Source organism: Ovis canadensis, chromosome 8, assembly GCF_042477335.2.
Source record: "Ovis canadensis isolate MfBH-ARS-UI-01 breed Bighorn chromosome 8, ARS-UI_OviCan_v2, whole genome shotgun sequence".
Classification (NCBI taxonomy): Eukaryota; Metazoa; Chordata; class Mammalia; order Artiodactyla; family Bovidae; genus Ovis; species Ovis canadensis.
In genome coordinates this window covers 94,368,708-94,388,533 of record NC_091252.1, presented here as the reverse complement: position 1 = coordinate 94,388,533, position 19,826 = coordinate 94,368,708, and the positions used below count along the sequence as shown (strand labels likewise).

Below are 19,826 nucleotides of genomic sequence, written 5' to 3'. Positions count from 1 at the left end.
CAAGAGTTCTGTCCTAAAGATCCTAGATATTAATTCTTTATATGTGATTTCCAAATATTTCCTCCCATTTCATGGCTTTCCTTTTTTATTCTGTTGACAGTATTCTTTGATGCACAAAACTTTTTCATTTCCATGAAGTCCAGTTTATCTATTTTTTTTGGGGGGGTTGCCTTTGCCTTTGGTGTCATATATAAGAAATCATTGTCCTCCCAAGACTTCAGATTATACTACAAAGCTTCAGTAATCAAAACAGCATGGTATTAGCACAACACAGGCATATGTCTAGAGAAAACTAATGCAAAAAGATACATGCACCCCAGTGTTCATAGCAGCACTATTCACAATAGCCAAGACCTGGGAACAACCCAAGCGTCCATCAGCAGATGAACGGATAAAGAAGGTGTGGGGTGTGTATACAATGGACTGTTACTTAACCATGAAAGGAAACAATGAAATGAAATAATGCCATCTGCAGCAAGGTGGACAGACCTAGAGATTATCATACTAAGCAAAGAAAGTCAAAGAAAAAGACAAGTAACATATGTAATCACTTCTATGTGAAATCTTTTTTCCTCAATTACAAATGAGCTTATTTACAAAACAGATTCACAGACAAAGGAAACAAACTTATGGTTACCAAAGAGGAAGGGGGAGGAGGGAAAAACTAGGAGTTTGGGATTAACAGATACACACTACTGTATATAAAGCAGATAAACAAGGACCTACTACACAGCACATGGAACTATATTTAGTATCTTGTGTTAACCTATAACAGGAAAGAATCTGAAATTATATATATATATATGAAACTGGACTTCCTGGTGGCTCAGATAGTAAAGAATCTGCCTGTAACGCAGGAGGCCCAGGTTCGATCCCTGGAGGAGGAAACGGCAACCCACTCCAGTATTCTTGCCTGGTAAATCCCACAGACTGAGGAACCTGGTGGGCTACAGTCCATAGGGTCGCGAAAAGTCGGACACAACTGAACAACTAGCAGACACAAACGTGTGTGAAACTGAGTCACTTTGCTGTACACCTGAAACACAACAGTATAAGTGAACCATACTTCAATTACAAAAAGAAATCATGACTTCCCTGGTGGCCCACTGGTTAAGAATCCCTTGCCAATGCACGGGACATGGGCTCAGTCCCTGACCCGCGAAGACTCCACATGTCTCGGGCAACTAAGTCCCCATGCCACAACTACAGAGCCTGCTCTCTAGAGCCTGCCCTCCGCAGCAAGAGAAGCCACGGCAGCGAGAAGCGCAGGCACTGCGAGGAAGAGGAGTCCCGCTCCCCGCAACTAGAAAACGTCTGTGAGCAGCAACAAAGACCCAACACAGCCATAAATACATTTCAAAAAATTAAAAATCATTGTGAAGTGAAGTGAAAGTCGCTCTGTCTTGTCCGACTCTTTGCGACCCCACGGACTATACGTACAAGTCGATGGAATTCTCCAGGCAAGAATACTGGAGTGGGTAGCCTTTCCCTCCTCCAGGGGATCTTCCCAATCCAGGGAGCGAACCCAGGTCTCCAGTATTACAGGCGGATTCTTTACCAGCTGAGCCACCAGGGAAGCCTGAGAATACTGGTGTGGGCAGCCTTTCCCTTCTCCAGTGTTTCTTCCTGACCCAGGAATCGAACTGGGGTCTCCTGAATTGCAGGCAGATTCTTTACTAGCTGAGCGACCGGGGAGGCCATCAAAGCCCAGAATATGTCACTGTCCCCTCTATGTTGCCTTTTAAGTATTTTACACTTTAGCTCTTACTTTTAGGTCTTTGATCCTGTGAATTAATTTTTGTTTATGGTGTTAGGTAAGGGTCCAACTTCATTCTTTTACATGGATACATCCAGTTTTCCTAGCACCCTTTATTGAAGAGGATCTCCTTTCCCCATTGAATGAGATTGGCACCCTTGTCAAACAAAATCTCCTGACTAAACAACACAGAAAATATAGCTAATATTTTAAAATAACTATAAATGGAGGTAACCTTTGAAAACTGAATTACTATGCTGTACACCTGTAACTTGCATAATATTGTACATCAATTCTACTTCAATTTTAAAAAGTCACTTTTTAAAAAGTCCAACCCACATAACTGTCCTTATTCCAGTGCCTCACTCTTTGGATTACTGTGGCTTTGTAGAAGTTTTGAAATCAGGAAGTAGAAGTCTTCCAGCTTTCTTCTTCTTTTTCAGGAAACAAACAACCCAATTCAAATACAGGCAAAGGACCTGAAGTCAAGAGGGCTTTAGGAAGCAATTATTGCAAACAAAGCTAGTGGAGGTGATGGAATACCAGCTGAGCTAATTCAAATCCTAAAAGATGATGCTGTTAAAGTGCTGCACTCAATATGCCAGCAAATTTGGAAAACTTAGCAGTGGCCACAGGACTGAAAAAGGTCAGGTTTTCATTCTAATCCCAAAGAAAGGCAATGCCAACGAATGTTCAAACTACTGCACAGTTATACTAATCTCACACGCTAGTAAAGTAATGCTAAAATTCTCCAAGCCAGGCTTCAACAGTATATGAACCCTGAACTTCCAGATGTACAAGCTGGATTTAGAAAAGACAAAGAGGAACCAGAGATCAAATTGCCAACATTCGTTGGATAATAGAAAAAGCAAGGGAATTCCAGAAAAACATCTAATTTTGCTTCATTGACTATGCTAAAGCTTTTGACTCTGTGTATCACTACAAACTGGAAAATTCTGAAAGAGGTGGGAATACCAGACCACTTTACCTGTCTCCTGAAAAACCTGTATGCAGGTCAAGAAGCAACAGTTAGAACTGGACATGGAACAACAGACTGGTTCAAAATTGGGACAGGAGTACACTGAGGTGTATACTGTCACCTTGGATATATATTTAACTTATATGCAAAGTACATAATGTGGAATGCCAGGCTGGATGAATCACAAGCTGAAATCAAGACTGCGGGGAGAATCACAAGAAATGATGATATTTCATTAAAGCTTGCAATAGTAAATGTGAAAAATGTAGTTCGATTTTTATAATCCTGCATGTTAAGAGTTATAAACATGTTTTCCGCAAAAAGGCCTTTATGTCTTTCACTTACATCCTACATTAGTATCAGTGATGGTGTTTGATGGGTGGTGGATACTATCTTTTAAACTGTTATTAGTGTTAAGCTCAGCTGGACTTAAAAGTGTGCTTCAGCTTTTACTTGACTGTTCTCAAATTCTTCTTTTAAATCAACAGGTCCTAAAGCTATCTCTAATTCAGCTCTCTAGGATCAAATTTTGAAATTAATGTGAGTTAAGGAGAAACGCACAAGAACTGCAAAAAGAGATTGAATTATCAGGGTGATATTCAATAATAATAAGACATGTACATTGAAAAAGAAGATTGCTAAGAGAAATATCAGCAACCTCAGATATGCAGATAATCCCACTCTAATGGAAGAAAGTGAAGAGGAACTAAAGAGTCTCTTGATGAGGATGAAAGAGGAGAGTGAAAAAGCTGGCTTGAAACTAAACGTTCAAGAAAACTAAGATCATGGCATCTGGCCCCATCACTTCATTGCAAATAGATGGGGAAACAATGGAAGCAGTGACAGATTTGATTTTCTTGGGCTCCAAAATCACTGCAGATGGTGACTGCAGCCATGAAATTAAAAGATGCTTCCTCCCTGGGAGGAAAGCTATCACAAACCTAGACAGCATATTAAAAAGAGACATCACTTTGCTGACAAAGTGTATGGTCAAAGGTCTGTATGGTCAAAGCGAGGGTTTTTCCAGTAGTCATGTATGGATATAAGAGTTGGACCATCAGAATGGCTGCTACCAAAAAGTCTACAAACAGTAAATGCTGGAGACGGTGCAGGGAAAAAGGAACCCTCTTACACTGTTGGTGGGAGTGCAAACTAGTACAGCCACTATGGAGAACAGTGTGGAGATTCCTTAAAAAACTGGAACAGAACTGCCATATGACCCAGAGATCCCACTGCTGGGCATACACACCGAGGAAACCAGAATTGAAAGAGACACGTGTACCCCAGTGTTCATCACAGCACTGTTTACAATAGCCAGGACATGGAAGCAACCTAGATGTCCATCAGCAGACGAAGGGATAAGAAAGCTGTGGTACATATACACAATAGACTATTACTCACCTATTAAAAAGAATGCATTTGAATCAGTTCTAATGAGGTGGATAAAACTGGAGCCTATTACACAGACTGAAGTAAGTCAGAAAGAAAAACACCAATACAGCACATTAATGCATATATATGGAATTTAGAAAGATGGTAATGATTGCCCTATATGTGAGACAGCAAAAGAGACACAGATATAAAAACAGACTTTTGGACTCTGTGGGAGAAGGTGGGGGTGGGATGATTTGAAAGAAGAGCATTGAAACATGTACGTTACTAAAAAAAAAAAAAAGAAACATGTATGTTACTATATATGAAAGAGGTCACCAGCTCAAGTTCAACGCATTAAACAGGGCACTCAAAGCCAGTGCACTTGGGGCAACCCTGAGGGACGGGATGGGGAGGGAGGTGGGAGGGGGTTCAGGATGGGGGACACACGTACACCCATGGCTGATTCATGTCAGTGTATGGCAAAAACCACTACAATATTGTAAAGAAATTAGCCTTCAATTAAAATAAATAAATAAAGAGTTGGACCATAAAGAAGGCTGAACACTGAAGACTGATGCTTTCGAACTGTGATGCTGGAGAAGACTGTTGAGAGTCCTTTGGACTGCAAGGAGATCAAGCTAATCAATCCTAAAGGAAATCAACCCTGAACACTCATTGGAAAGACTGATGCTGAAGCTGAGGTTCCAATACTTTGGCGACCTGATGTGAAGAGCCAACTCATTGGAAAAGACCCTTATCTGATGCTGGGAAAGAGTGCAAGCAAAAGGTGAAGGAGACAGCAAAGGACGAGATGGACATGCTGCTGCTGCTAAGTTGCCTCAGGCGTGTCCGACTCTGTGTGACCCCATAGACAGCAGCCCACCAGGCTCTCCTGTCCCTGGGATTCTCCAGGTAAGAACACTGGAGTGGGTTGCCATTTCCTTCTCCAATGCATGAAAGTGAAAAGTGAAAGTGAAGTTGCTCAGTCGTGTCCGACTCTTAGTGACCCCATGGACTGCAGCCCACCAGGCTCCTCCACCCATGGGATTTTCCAGGCAAGAGTACTGGAGTGGGGTGCCATTGCCTTCTCCGAGCAATGGACACGAATTTGAGCAAACTCTGGGAGATGGTGGAGGACAGAGGAGACTGGCATGTTGCAGCCCATGGGGTCAGAGTCAGACACAACTTAGTGACTGAACAACAAAAGGACTTGAGTATACATTTCTCCAAAGAAGACACAGAAATGGCTCAAGAAGCAGATGAGGAGATATTCAACATCACTAATCATTAGAGAAATGCACGTCAAAGCCACAGTGATGCAGCCACTAAGGAGAAGAGGATGGCGTTTCCTTGGTTTATCTCTTTAAAAAGTAGAGCTACAGTGATCCAGCAATCCCAGCTCTGAGTTTACCTCCAAAAGAGATGAAATTACCATCTCAAAGAGACATTGGCACTTCGGTGTTCATCACAGCATTATTCACGACAGTCAAGACATGGAGATGACCTATGTGGCCACTGAGAGGTGAATGAAATAGAGATAATGAGGTATATATACAATGAAATATTATTCAGCCATAAAAAGGAAATCCTGTTATTTGCAACAATATGGCAAGACCTGATGGCACTATGCTAAGTGAAACAAGTCCGAGAAAGACAAATACCACATGATGTCAGTTGAATGTGGAGTCAAAAACCACTGAACTTGCAGAAAGGAAGCAGGGTGCTGGCTGCCAGGAGCCGCGGGCTGGGGTGGGTGGGAAATGGGGGTGGCTCACCAGAGCGCACCAAGTTTCAGCTATAAGACGAGTAAGTTCTGGGGATCTAATGTCTACTGGCTATGATGACTACAGTTAACAGTTTGTACACTTGAAGGTTGCTCTGAGTAGAGCACTAGTCACCATACCATCAACAACAAATGGTACTTATGTGAAGCGAAGGGTGTGTTAACAAACCTTACTGTGGTGAGCATTTCATTTATATGTATATAAATAGATACATATACATATTAAATATTTATATAAATAGGCATCAAATCATCAAAAAAGAATCCATGCATAGAACTGAATACATGTCAGGCTTGTAGATACCCAATAAATGCTGACTGAAAGACAAAATCAGCGAGATACCGCATCACACCATTATGACTCTTACCAAAGGAAACAACAACAACAAACAAGTGTTGGCATAGATGCGGAGAAATCGGAACTCCTGTGTGTTCCCAGTGGGCACATAAAATGGAGTCGCCGCTATGGAAAAACAATGTGCTGTTGCTGCTGCTGCTGCTAAGTCGCTTCAGTCGTGTCCAACTCTGTGCAACCCCATAGACGGCAGCCCACCAGGCTCCCCCGTCCCTGGGATTCTCCAGGCAAGAACACTGGAGCGGGTTGCCGTTGCCTTCTCCAAAAAACAATATGGCAATTCCTCAAAAAATTAAATGTAGAATTAGCACTTGATCTAGCAACTCCAATTCTGGATATAAATACAACAGAAGTGAAAGCAGGGACTTGAATGGATATTTGTAAATCAATGTTCACAGAACCATATTCACAACAGCCCAAAGGTAGAAGCAACCCAAGCGTCCACATGTAGATGAATGGATACACAAACTGTGGGCTATGTATACAATGGAATATCATTCAGCCTCACAGAGGAATAAAATTCTGATATATGCTACAACATGGATAAACACTGAAGACATGCTAAGTAAAATAAGAGCAAATATATTATGATTCTACTTATATGAGATGCTTAGAGTAATCAAAATAATAGAAACAGAAAGTAGAAAGGCTGATGGTCAGAGGCTGCACGTGGGGAGAAAAAGGGATAGAGGAGATGCTTAATGGGTAGAGAGCTGCAGTTCTGCAAGAGGAAAATGTTCCAGAGATAGATGCTGGTAATGGTTAAAGAACAATGAAAATTTACTTAATGCTACGGGTCTGTATGTAGAGAAATCTGTATGCAGGTCAAGAAGCAACAGTTAGAACCGGGCATGGAACAACAAGCTGGTTTCAAATTGGGAAAGGAGTACGTCAAGGCTGTATATTGTCATCCTGCTTATTTAACTTCCATGTAGAGTACATCATGTGAAATGCCAGGCTGGATGAAGCTCAAGCTGGAATCAAAATTGCCAGGAGAAATAACAATAACCTCAGATATGCAGATGACACCACCCTTATGGGATAAAGTGAAGAAGAACTAAAGAGCTTCTTGATGAAAGTGAAAGAGGACAGTCAAAAAGCTGGCTTAAAACTCATCCTTCAAAAAACTAAGATCACGGCATCTGGTCCCATCACTTCATGGCAAATAGATGGGGAAACAATGGAAACAGTGACAGACTTTACTTTCTTGGGCTCCAAAATCACTGCAGATGGTGATTGCACCCAGGAAATAAAAGACTTGCTCTTTGGAAGAAAAGCTATGATCAAACTAGACAGCATTTTAAAAAGCAGAGACATTACTTTCCCGACAAAGGACCATCTAGGCAAAGCTATGGTTTTTCCAGTACTCATGAACAGATGTGAGAGATGGACCATAAGGAAAGCTGAGCGCTAAAGAATTGATGCTTTTGAACTGTGGTATGGGCGGGACTCTTGAGAATCCCTTGAAGTGCAAGGAGATCCAACCAGCCCATCCTAAAGGAAATCAGTCCTGAATATTCATTGAAAGGACTGATGCTGAAGCTCCAATACTTTGAACTGACTCATTGGAATAGATCCTGAAGCTGGGAAAGATTGAAGGCAGGAGGACAAGGGGACGACAGAGGACGAGACGGTTGGATGGCATCACTGACTTGATGGACATGAGTTTGAGCAAGCTCTGGGAGCTGGTGATAGACAGGGAGGCCAGTCCATGGGGTCACAAAGAGTCAGATACGACTGAACGACTGAACTGATGGAACTGTACACTTTAGTTAAAATAGTAAATTTTGTATTATGCATATTTTACAACAATGAAAAAGTGAATGAGGAATTTGCAATTTAAAATGATTTATTGTTTAAGTATATATGTGTCTGGCCTCTTAAAAAATGTATTCATATAAATAGTTCAATGTCTAATTGTCAGGATACTCCCTGGAAATTACCCTAATCAGTAGTCTGGTCTAAACATGCAAACATATGAGTTCTTTTTTTAAAAATTAACTTTTATTGGAGTATAGCTACTTTACAATGTGTGTTTCTACAGTAGAGCAAAGTTAATCAGCTATAAGTGTGTGTGTGTGTGTGTGTGTGTGTGTGTGTGTATCCCCTCTTTTTAAAATTTCCTTCCCATGCAGTTCACCACAGAGCACTGAGTAGAGTTCTCTGAGCTATACAGTAGATTCTCATAGTTATCTATTTTATACACAGTAATGTATGTACGTCAATCCCCAAATCCCCATTCATCCCACCCCATCACCTTTTTCTCCCTTGGCGCCCACGTGCCTGTCCCCTACATTTGCTGTTTCTACTCTGGCCCTACGAATAGGCTCATCTGTAGCACTCATCCAAATTCCACATATATGCATTAATATATGATATTTGTTTTCTTCTGTCTGACTTCACTGTGTACGGCAGTCTCTAGATCCATCCACATCTCTACAAATGACACATTTTTGTTTCTTTTTATGGCTGAGTAATATTCCATTGTGTATCTATGTACCACGTATGAATTCTTAATTCAGAAATCACTCAGTTCAAATATTTCACCTTGGTTTCCCATTGTGTTCATTTAAATAGGAAAAATGATGATGGATGGCAAGTTGGTCTTGACAATTGGGACCAAAGATGTGGGCTACGTAGATGGTCTCACTGTGAGGAGGTGGCGGACAGAGCGTGGAGGGTGTGGGAAAGACGAACACACAGCAATGGTCCTGGGAGGACCACTGGGGCCTAGAAAGCAGCAAGAAAACTCTAGTCTCTTTGTGAATATTTGAGATACATATATATATATCTGGGGTGAATTGATGGTTTCAAAGAAACCTGCACAGTCTAAACAATTCAATTTTTGAGTCGCCGCTGTGGACAAAGCCAAAGGCACCATGAAATAAAAAATGACTAAATTCAAGAACATACCCCCAAAAGATTATCACCTAGAAACACAGGGTGGAAACGAAATGTCTGAAGGTCAAGCTCTTACTTCACTGCATTAATCATAATCTGACTTGATAGCTTCTGTTCTAACTGGTTTAAAGGGGCCAGTCCAAAAATCTGTCAGGGATGTGACAAGCAATCCAATCAGGGAAATTTACTTCTGAAAATCGTCTCAGCACACTTTCGTGGGTATCGATTTTGTCTTTTTCTCCTAAAGAGAGTAGGGAGGAGAAAATATTCGTTGTAAGATGCCACATTTTCTTTAAGACAAAGGCATATGCAAAATTGTATACCTGAAAATAAACAGAATTTCATAAAGACACACTCAAGAAAGTAAGCACTAGATACTGCATTTGTAACTTATAGAAAACTTGATGGAATCGTCCTTGTAGAATCCTCTTAAACTGTGAGGCAAGGGCTTTACTGAACCAGCCAACACAGAGGTAACAAAGGCAGGCCTTATGATAGTCTCCGCATGTTTACCGGCACCCACTTCTTTTAATTCACTGGCCTGAGTGTTTCAGGCCCTCACAGCAAGTCGGATGCTGTCAGGATGGACCTCAGATCAGATGGACCAGATCCAAGAATAAAACTCTGAAAAGTCACACAAGAGCTAAATCACATTCTCCACTGAGAAGGGGAGTGAAAAACTATTTCCCTTCACAATCGTGAGGGAATCCTGGGTAGTCGTATAGTGGATCCCCAAGACCATTAACAGAGGCTCTGCTATCGGAGCAGCCTTCCTACATGTTTTCCCCAATTATCAACAATAGAGTCAAAAGCACAATATATTGTTTATACATCACATTTGACCATTTTTAAACTTGAAAAGTATTAGTTTTAAAAAGTATTAGTGTCGTGAGCTTTCTGATTTTAAGCTCAAATAACAAGTCACGGCTGTAAAAAATTAAAAACACGTGCACACTGCTATATTTAAAATGGATCACCTTCAAGGACTTACTTACTTACTATATACCACATGGAACTCTGCTCAGTGTTAACCGGCAGCCTGAATAGGAGGGGGTTTGGGGGAGAATGGACACATTTATATGTATGGCTGAGTCCCTTCCCTGTTCACCTGAAACTATCACAACAATACCCCAATATAAAATAAAGTTTAAAAAAAAATTGAAAAGAAAAAGGTAAAACATGTGCCCATACAATAAGGAGCCGGAAGAGGGCGTTGTCTTCATACGCTTGGCAGATGTCAAAAAGTAAAGACGAGTTTCAGTTTGTTTTCCAGTTACTAACGGTCTAGAAAAGTTCATCACCATTGTTCATTAAATGTGCTACTTCACCACTGCCTCTCAAACTTTAAAGTGCGTAAGAAGAATTACTTGGGGACTTCTTAAATATAGTCAGTCCCCTTGTCCACAGGTTCCACATCTGTGTTCAATCAACCTTAGGTGGAAAATTTTCAAAACACAAAAATTCCAGAAAGTTCCAAAAAGCAAAACTTTTGAATTTGCAGCACACTGGTGACTATTTACATAGTATTTACATAGCACTAGGTGTTTAAATCATCTTTAGATTCCTTATAAGTATATGGGAATACCTGTATAGGTTATATGCAAATGCTATACCACTGCACATTAGGGATTTGAGTATCCTCAGTTCTTGGTACCCAAGGGATACTGGACCAAAACCCTCTCAGTTATCTAGAGATGTCTGTATATACTCTTGGGCCTCGCTTGATCCCACCGAATCAGGAACTTTGAATTTAATATGAAATAGCGCTTAGCTGACCCTGGAGCAGGGGCCTTGGATGCCACATTAAAGCCCTCTGCACAGAGGCTGCCCGATGCCTGAGCTAACGATACCAGAACCACAGGCAGCTGCCTAAAGACTGTCCTTGAACGTCTGTGTGTTTTGATCACTTTGATACACCACAGACGAACTGTGACTGTGGCATTTAAGGAATTGTTTTAAGACAACACAACTATATCAAATTACGAAATCTTAGAGAAAAAAAGCCAGTCTATAAGCAGGAAAAAAAATTTAAGGAAAACAAGATATTTAAAATACTTTTCATATTCTCTCCCTGCAAAATGGAGAATGGCGGCTGATATTTTTTGTTTTTAAATCTTTTTAATGGTTGGAAAGTTAGCATAAACTACCACACTTAATACTTATTACTCTTTATTGGGTTATTACTTACACCTTGTCTGATCTCAAGGAAATCTGGGAAACGTTTATCTTAAGTGGTACGTATCCAATAATACCATTAAGAGAGGTGAGTAAAAAGCATCTGAGAAGGAAATGGGGTGACAGAGGGAATAACGATTCCTGGAATTACTCCAACGGACATTAAAGGTAGCTGCGAGTTTCTGAATGCCAACAACCCCTACTCAGTGCCACCACTGGTAACGGATACTACTGCGTACAGCAGCACCTTTCACCTCCAAACAGCTCGGTCCTTGCTTCATTTGCTCACCGCTCCAGCCCTCAAAGAATTCAAAGCCTGGCTGTGACATCCACATGGTCAACCCCTCGGGGCTCCAGCTGGGGTCCAAGGTGAGCAGCACCCAGAGCTGTGTGACTCAATGGCCCTGGGTTACAAGCCCACGGGAAGGAGACTGACGGTGGGGCAGACTGTACAGACAAAACTGATGTTTGGGAGAATTACATTAGAGCTGGCTTCCTGATGCATTAACTGTTGAATGCAAATAAGCCATAAAGTTAGAAGAAAGTAAATATGGATGGTTATATAACCAATGGCAGGGGGAGGAAGGGCTCTCGAAGCATAAAAGAAATTACACAGGAAAAGGCAGATCTGACGATTGACAAGGGGAAAAAAAAGTTGGCATGTCAGAAAACATAAAGATACATTTGCAACCATCATGACGTAAAGGGCCAATACCCTTACCATGAAGAACAACATTCAACCCCATTAGTCATTACAAGAATGCAAAGGAAACAGCAAGCGGCTACTTTGGACTACCAATGTGGTTTTACAAGCGACAAAGCTGTTTGTTTTTAAGGACAATTCGTCCTGTGAGACGGGTACACCCTTTCTGAAGGCAATGTCCCCAACCTTTCATCTTTTCCTTCTGCTTCTAGAAATCCTCAGAGACATGCCAAAGATTTATCTACAAGCATGTTCACTGCACTTTTATTATTTTTTATATTATTTAAACTATTTTAATAATATTACAAACTCCCAAAATTGTAACAGCAAAACTAGAAATTCCCTAACTTTATAACAGTAGCAATTTGGTTAAATAAATACCGCCACATTCCAAGAGAGACAAACATATCAGCTCTACTCTCATGAAACTGCCTCTACTCAATTTTTAATTTTTAACCCAAGAGCATCAATTCCTTATGGTTTAGTCTAAATGCTCTTTTAAACGTGTATATATAGTTACACAGTTATAAGTACACACTCAAGCATGGATACATATATTCAAAGAACAGAAATGATATGCACTAAAGGTAGACAGTTGTCAGGGTGAGGTATTTTTAACATGGTTATGTTTTTCTTTATCGTTTAATTTTTTAAATGAATGCATCTTAAGTTTACATTCAGAACAAAATCACAAATGTAACTTGGAATCGCGTTCAAGAGATAGGATGATTTAACGGGGGCCAGAGGGTGACGACGGGGCCGTTCTTAGGCCTGAACATGCCGGGGTCACGTGAATGCACGCACGTTTCCCAGAGTGGAATCTGGCAAAACACATCAGGCATCTCAAGGGTTCACACTTCTGACCAGTCATTCTCCCTCTAAGAATCTAATGAACACAGATGCCAAGATACCTGTATAGGATATTCACTGCAGAGTTATCTGTAATATGACAATTTGACTACAGTGATACACTCGCAGACAAGAGGGAACAAGTTAACAAATGGTAGTACATTCATCTGATGTATTTTACGCAGTCATCAGTGTATGTTGGAAGAAGTCTTATAAGAGCATAAGGACATGTTTATGCTAAGTTGAATTTTAAAAGGCAAAAGCCTATATATTCAGTCTGATCATTAACACATTAAAAAAATTGCTTGGTCTGTATGTGCGCCCACACGCACAGGGTCGGTGACTTCTAACTCTTGACCATAAAGATACTGACGGAGACAGAAAATAGGAAATAGAGTAGATGTGATGAGGGGCTTTGAGAGGGGAGAGCGCGAGATGATAAATTCTGGAGAAGGATGGTAGTGATGGTAGCTAAACATGGCTAAAATGGTTAATTTAATATTTCATCACAACATTTTTTTAATATGAAAAGGTAATGCAGGGCTCTGCTTTGGTCTGTTTTGCGTCCCTTGCCCCATGAGAAGCCAGCTGCCATGTTGTGGGGACCCTCAGGAGCCTACTGGAGGGGTCCAGGGGTGGAGGAACCCCATCCCTCACCACCAGCAGCAGTAACCGGCCAGGTAAGCATGTGAGCCCCCAGAAAGCTGATCCTCCAGCCCCAGGCAAGCCTTCAGCTGAAGACAGAAATCATACGAAGTGATAATATTGTTTTAACCCACTAAGTCCGGGAGCAATTTTTTATCCAGTAATAGAAAATTAATGCCAGAAAGAGGCACCGGTTTGAGCCGTCTCATCCCCTTTCGAGGTTTAAGCCACCCTTTTGTTTTCCTAGCTTCCACTTAGGATTTTGAAGGTTGGAGAGAGCTGAGTTCACACTGTTACAACAAACACACTAGGTAATATGCAGAACCACTGTTTCTCAAACACATCGGGAGCTTAGATTCCCTAGTAGGGCCCAGCAGGGAGAGGAAGGGCTTCCCTGGTAGCTCAGCAGGTAAAGAATCCGCCAGGTAAAGATTCCTGGGTCGGGAAGATCCCCTGGAGAAGGGATAGGCTACCCACTCCAGTATTCCTGGGTTCCCTGGGGGCTCAGACAGCAAAATTCCGCCTGCCATGCAGGAGACATGGGTTTGATCCCTGGGTTGGGAAGGTCCCCTGGAGGAGGGCTTGGCACCCACTCCAGTGTTCTTGCCTGGAGAATCCCATGGACAGAGGAGCCTGGCGGGCTCCAGTCCATGGGGTCACAGAGAGTTGGACACGACTGAGCGACTGAGCACAGCACCCAGAGAGGGAGCGAGGAGGAGGGGCCTCACCCTGGTCTCCATCAGATCCACGCGGCAGGCGGCCTGGCCTGGTCTGCCCCCCGCAGCCACATCTCTGTGGCTCCCTCATTGGTCTCTCTTTGCTTTTCCAGGCCCTCCAATAACACCTCTCTAACTGAGTCCCTGAACTCCGTCTCTTCAAATCAGTGCGTGGCCTGTTTTCCTATCTGGCCCTCATCTGATGGCGAGCCCCAACTCAGTTCAGTCTCTTTTAGGGGCACGGACAGGTGAGCTGGAGTTCCTGCCTGTCCAGGTAACCTTGCAGCCGCCCCCTTGCCAACCTGTCTTGTCCCGCCCACCTGCGGTCAGGCACACAGTCTTCCTTACGACCCCCCCTCCACAATGTGGCGCTTCTCTTCCTCTCTCCATGCCTTCTGAGCCCAACTCCACTAAAATCAGGCCCCAGGAAGAGGAGGCATCTCAGCACTTGAGGACGCATTGCAGAGAAGGAAAGATCCGCTTTCTCTTTTGCATCCTGCTTTGGGGAAAACGACACAAATTGAAAAGGACGATTCATGCTTAGGCTGACTTGCATTATTCTTTTTTTTTTCTTACTGATGGTTTCGTTCTGGTGGAAAAGTCGCTGGACAAGGAAGAGAAACCCAGGAAGTTGGTATCACTTCTTTCCTCTTGCCTTTTTTAGCTCTTAGGTTATCCCAGTGGATTGACCTACTTCTCCTCACTTAGAAGAGGAAGAATGCTGAAAAGATGAGGCAGCAACATGTGCGTGCACACACACACATGCACACACACGCACACACACACACACGCACACACACACGTGCACACACACATTCACACACATGGTCTGGCCTGCAAATCAACTTCCCTACCTGAAATAATGATACCACAACTGCCAATAACATACTAAAAAGAATTCCAGGATGTCTTCACTGAATTGGTTTTGAGAAATAACAGAAACTTCACTCCCTAAAGACCTATTATTTATGGACTAGGACTAGGAGTGAAAAAAAATGAGAACCTATATACCACCTGAAGAAGACCCTACATCTTCCAACCAAAAAATATTTTCAAGGAACAAAGCAATAAACAAGAAGACTCCAGGTGGCCATGCTTGCTTAGACGGTGTACCGTGTAGACACAGGCTGATGGCCCTCAAGGAGCAAACATTGCCTGGAGGATGAAAAAAACCTTGGATATCTCAAGAGTTTGTGGTCTGCTCCAAAAGGTTTCCATACACAGAGACAAGCTTTCCATGCATATATAGCTATGCAACATATCTGGGCTATTAAACTCTCATGAATGGGTAATATTTGGGAAACAAAGTGTTGATAAGGCTGTTTGTAGGCTGGAAAGCGGACACTAATGAAAAAAGGATGGAGAAACACAGGTCTAGACAAAACTCATACACATGTGCTACTTTTTTTTTTTCGGCTTGAACAGTCCCGTCAGTGTTACACATTCCTCCAGATTTCTAGTAAATTCGGCAGAAACGTCACTTTTTTTTTCAATAAGCAGAGTCAGGAATGTAACCCAGGGGAGAATTTGCCACCAGCTAAACCTCAGTTCAAGGTGCTTTCATTAAAATAAAAGCAGAGCATCAACACTCTAGACGAATGCCTGCCTTTATCTGTCAACATGCACGCACTTTCGCTAAGGCTAAACAGCTTACTTCTCCACCTCAGATTGTGACTGTCTCCCCCTGAACACACGCAGTGTTTGCAGCCACCCCACCCCCTCTAGGTCAGCCCAGGCTCCGTGTGTGCACTCCCCACGGTCACACGTCACAGAGGAGGGTGGCACCCATGTCACTGAGACAGGAGGCAGACGGGCCCCAGGCTGAACAGCCAGAGTTCGTCTCAAGAGGAGGAGCGAGAGAAGAGCTAAGTCCTGCTGCCCAGGTAGGAGATAAAAGACCACATGTTCCTCATTCTCGGAGTCCAGGAGACCTTCCTGACTACACACGTGCAGAAAGGCTCCTTGGCGGCCAAACAGGGAGGGGGTGTCACCTCGTGGTAAGTGAGGTCAACTACCCAGAGGCCTCTTCGCTAGACTCCATCTTGGCTAAGAGATGTGTGCACACACGGGAGGACCCTGAGATAAACCAGAAACTGACTCAGAACCAGGCAGTGAATCGTCCTGTGGACGACTGGCCACAGGAAACCTGGAAGACATGCCCGATACAGTGCTGTTGTTTAGTCGCTCAGTCGTGTCTGATTCTGTGTGACCTCATGGACAGCAGCACGTCGGGCTTCCTTGCCTCTCAATACTTCCCAGAGCCTGCTCAAACTCACGTCCATGGAGTCAGTGATGCCATCCAACCAGCTCATCCTGTCGCCCCCTTCTCCTCCTGCCTTCAATCTTTCAAGTGATTCAAACTGTCACACGGGCACAGCTCAGAGTCCGTGTGTGTGTACCCACACGCACCCTTTTCCTCCTTTCAGACACTTTGTTCCGTTGCTTTCTGTCTCTCTGTGGAAACACATCTCTACACAGCTGGCAGGCCAAGGCCTGGTCACTGGCCCCTGGGGGTCTGGCGGCTGGGATTCAGGGCTCTCGCTGCTGCAGCCTAACTTCCGTCTCTAGCCGGGAACTGAAAACCAGCTCCAAGCCTCCACAGGCCGGGGCCACCCGAGATCATCGCCTCCACGCCCAGGTCGGGGGCACAGCTCTGTGCTCTATCCTGACCACGTGTGAGTGCACCTCTGCCTGATAAGTTATCCTCTCATCTGCCCAGCCCGCATCCTCTCACATGACACTTCTGTAACCAAAGCGTATCCTGTTCTCTCCACGGCCTTGACGCCCAGCTACTAAAGACACCCTTATACCAACTTGGCTAGTGCTTTTAAAGACATCTGGGGTGCGGAGACCATACACACACTCGACACAGATAATCACATGTGCTTACATCAGAGTCACCAGAATATGTTAAATTCTAACACAATTCTCTCATCGTGGTCTTCAGTGATTCACTCCATCATTTTGATCAATTATCATAAACAAGGTTTGGGGCTGTAAGGAGCTAACAGGATTTTAAAAGCAGAGTGTCTGCTGATGGAGAGAAAGAAGGGCATCAGTGATGATATAGTACAGGGCACTTTTAACGGTTATGGGAGAGATGCCCAAACTGGTGTTTGGGAGGAAGGAGACATCACTCCCAGGGCAGAGGTCAGGGGAACTTCACAGAGAACAGGCAGGCTCTAGCGGGGTTAGAGCTGGGGAAAGTGGGGGTACAGAGGGGAGCCCCACAAGCAAAGGTGGTGGACAACGGGAACTGAGGGCCGAAGACAGGAACACTCAGACAAGGGAGCAGGAGGACCGTCCAGACAGAAGCCCATATACCATACCTCTCTAAGTTTTTCATATTCAAAAGCCTTACCACTAAATATTTTTAAACTAGGAATACACTTCACTTCAGCAAACATTTTAAGAGCATTTACCTTCAGTTGGAAATTTCTTGGCTCGTTCCTCGAAAAACCAGTCTCCAGTTTTTATTTTCACATTTCTGAAAAACAAGCAGAAAGGAAGCCTCAGAGAGCGATGTGGGTGGTGCTGTACTTGGCTCATACCGAGCAGGGAGATAATATCAAAATATTACTCTAGCAAAAGAGCTCAGAGTTCAAATTTCTGGCCCAGATCCCTAACTATACAGATTTCCCACAGAGATTAAGTGAGTTGACTGGAAAGCAGCAAAGCTACAAGAGGAATATTATATTGCTATTCTGAAAAGGAATATTATATATCAAACTGAATCACTTTACTACACACCTGAAACAAATACATTATAAATCAACTATACTTCAATAAAAATAAAAAGTAAAAAATAAATACAAAGATAAGATCGAAATGAGCTACAAAGCTGGAGTTTCTACTTGGGTATATTTTACCCTGTAAGTCCATGTAATACATACATATTAACATACGTGTTTAACACATACACAATAAATATACAGGGAGAAACAAAATCGCCATCAAAATGACCAGTTTATGGTGGGGAACAATGGCATGAAGGATAATCAGAGAAATCCAGTGTTGTCTATTCAGCTAAGCGAGATTATCCTTGAGTTACGGTGAGGTTAGTTTGAATTAACCACAACATTTACCAAGAGCCAGCAGAGTGGATTCACCTGAGAAGGTTCCTGGGAAGACCTGAAGACTGGGACATGGATCAAAGGGCTTCACTGAAGATTTGGGGACCACTTGAGAGACAGCGGAAGTGACCTCTTGCTGGGCGGCCAGTCTGATAGCAGCTCCCTGGGCATGTCTATGTCCCTATATCCCCTCCTGTCCTACTCATAGGCAGAGCAGTGCGGGGACTTTGTTTGGCCACTGCTTGAAACTGACGTCCCAAAGCATGTTAGCTTCCAGAGGATGTTAGCTCTTAATAGCTTCCAAGTTTTCAAACTTCTGAAGAAACCGCCCTCAACTTCATAGAGCCTCAGAAAGGCAGAATTGTCAATAGCCTTTCAGGATATAAGAAGTTAAACACACAGACACTATAAATGATTGACACCATTAAAATCATCAGCTATAAAAAGAAGTACCAATTCCTAGGTTATGCAAGTTTAAGGAAAATTAAAACTTCAACTTATGTCAAATTCTGTTCTATAAAGTATACTTTCTGAAATACATTCTCCATTAAGTACTTTCAGGCTATAGATGAACTCAAATGGATTGTTTTAAATTAATGCTTATAAGTGCAGTCAATTCACAAATATATGCCAATCTACATTTTTTAAGTAGCCTATCTTCTCTGTGGAACTTTAGTAGTTGTCAGAAGACATCAACCAACTTCCTCCCCTTCTTGTTGCTGCTGCTGCTGCTAAGTCGCTTCAGTCGTGGCCAACTCTGTGCAACCCCACAGACGGCAGCCCACCAGGCTCCCCCATCCCTGGGATTCTCCAGGCAAGAACACTGGAGTGAGTTGCCATTTCCTTCTCCAATGCATGAAAGTGAAAAGTGAAAGTGAAGTTGCTCGGTCGTGTCCGACTCTTCGAGACCTCATGGACTGCAGCCTTCCAGGCTCCTCCGTCCATGGGATTTTCCAGGCAAGAGTACTGGAGTGGGGTGCCATTGCCTTCTTCCCCCTTCTTGTTAGCAGCTATTATATTCTCTGATTAAGACGCAAATGATTACTCCCAATGCTTAGTGTCTAGAAAAGGGAAAACCCACACAGAGCATGCGTGAATTCCAGCAACAGAATTTTGATTGTCAGTCACTATCGTTCAGAGCCGAAAACATATGGAACATGCAGCTGCGACCCATTGTGAGAGAAAAGGGGAAACATTTTCACCCATAAATCAGGAACTAAGGGGAAACATTTTCACCCATAAATCAGGAACTCAGATATCAAACCTACTGACACAAAACACGTGAAGAAGAACATAGCAACTCCACAGAAGTTTCCCCTCTGGTATGTAAGACAAGCAGAGGGCCAAAACACAGGGAAAGTTTCGTGGGATAAGCGGGGTGGTGAATTCAACTGCTCTATTTCTGAGGATGCTTCCTCCACCCTTATAAGCAGGACAAAGTCTAAGCATTAGGACGAGGACAGCAGGAGAGAAGAATAAAATGTGGAAACAAAGAGACCTCCCTCTGATTAATAAAC

At 43.0% G+C, this 19,826-nt stretch overlaps 1 protein-coding gene across 28 annotated transcripts in view; it reads right to left on the bottom strand.

Moving 5' to 3' along the window:
* The window catches only part of SYTL3 (synaptotagmin like 3), a 98,002-nt gene that overhangs the window by 45,372 nt on the left and 32,804 nt on the right, over positions 1–19,826 (bottom strand). For all 28 annotated transcript variants that reach the window (XM_069598818.1, XM_069598819.1, XM_069598828.1 and 25 more), the window contains one exon: positions 17,659–17,723. In XM_069598818.1, coding sequence (XP_069454919.1) covers positions 17,659–17,723 — 65 coding nt within the window. The remainder of the gene's footprint in view (positions 1–17,658; positions 17,724–19,826) is intronic.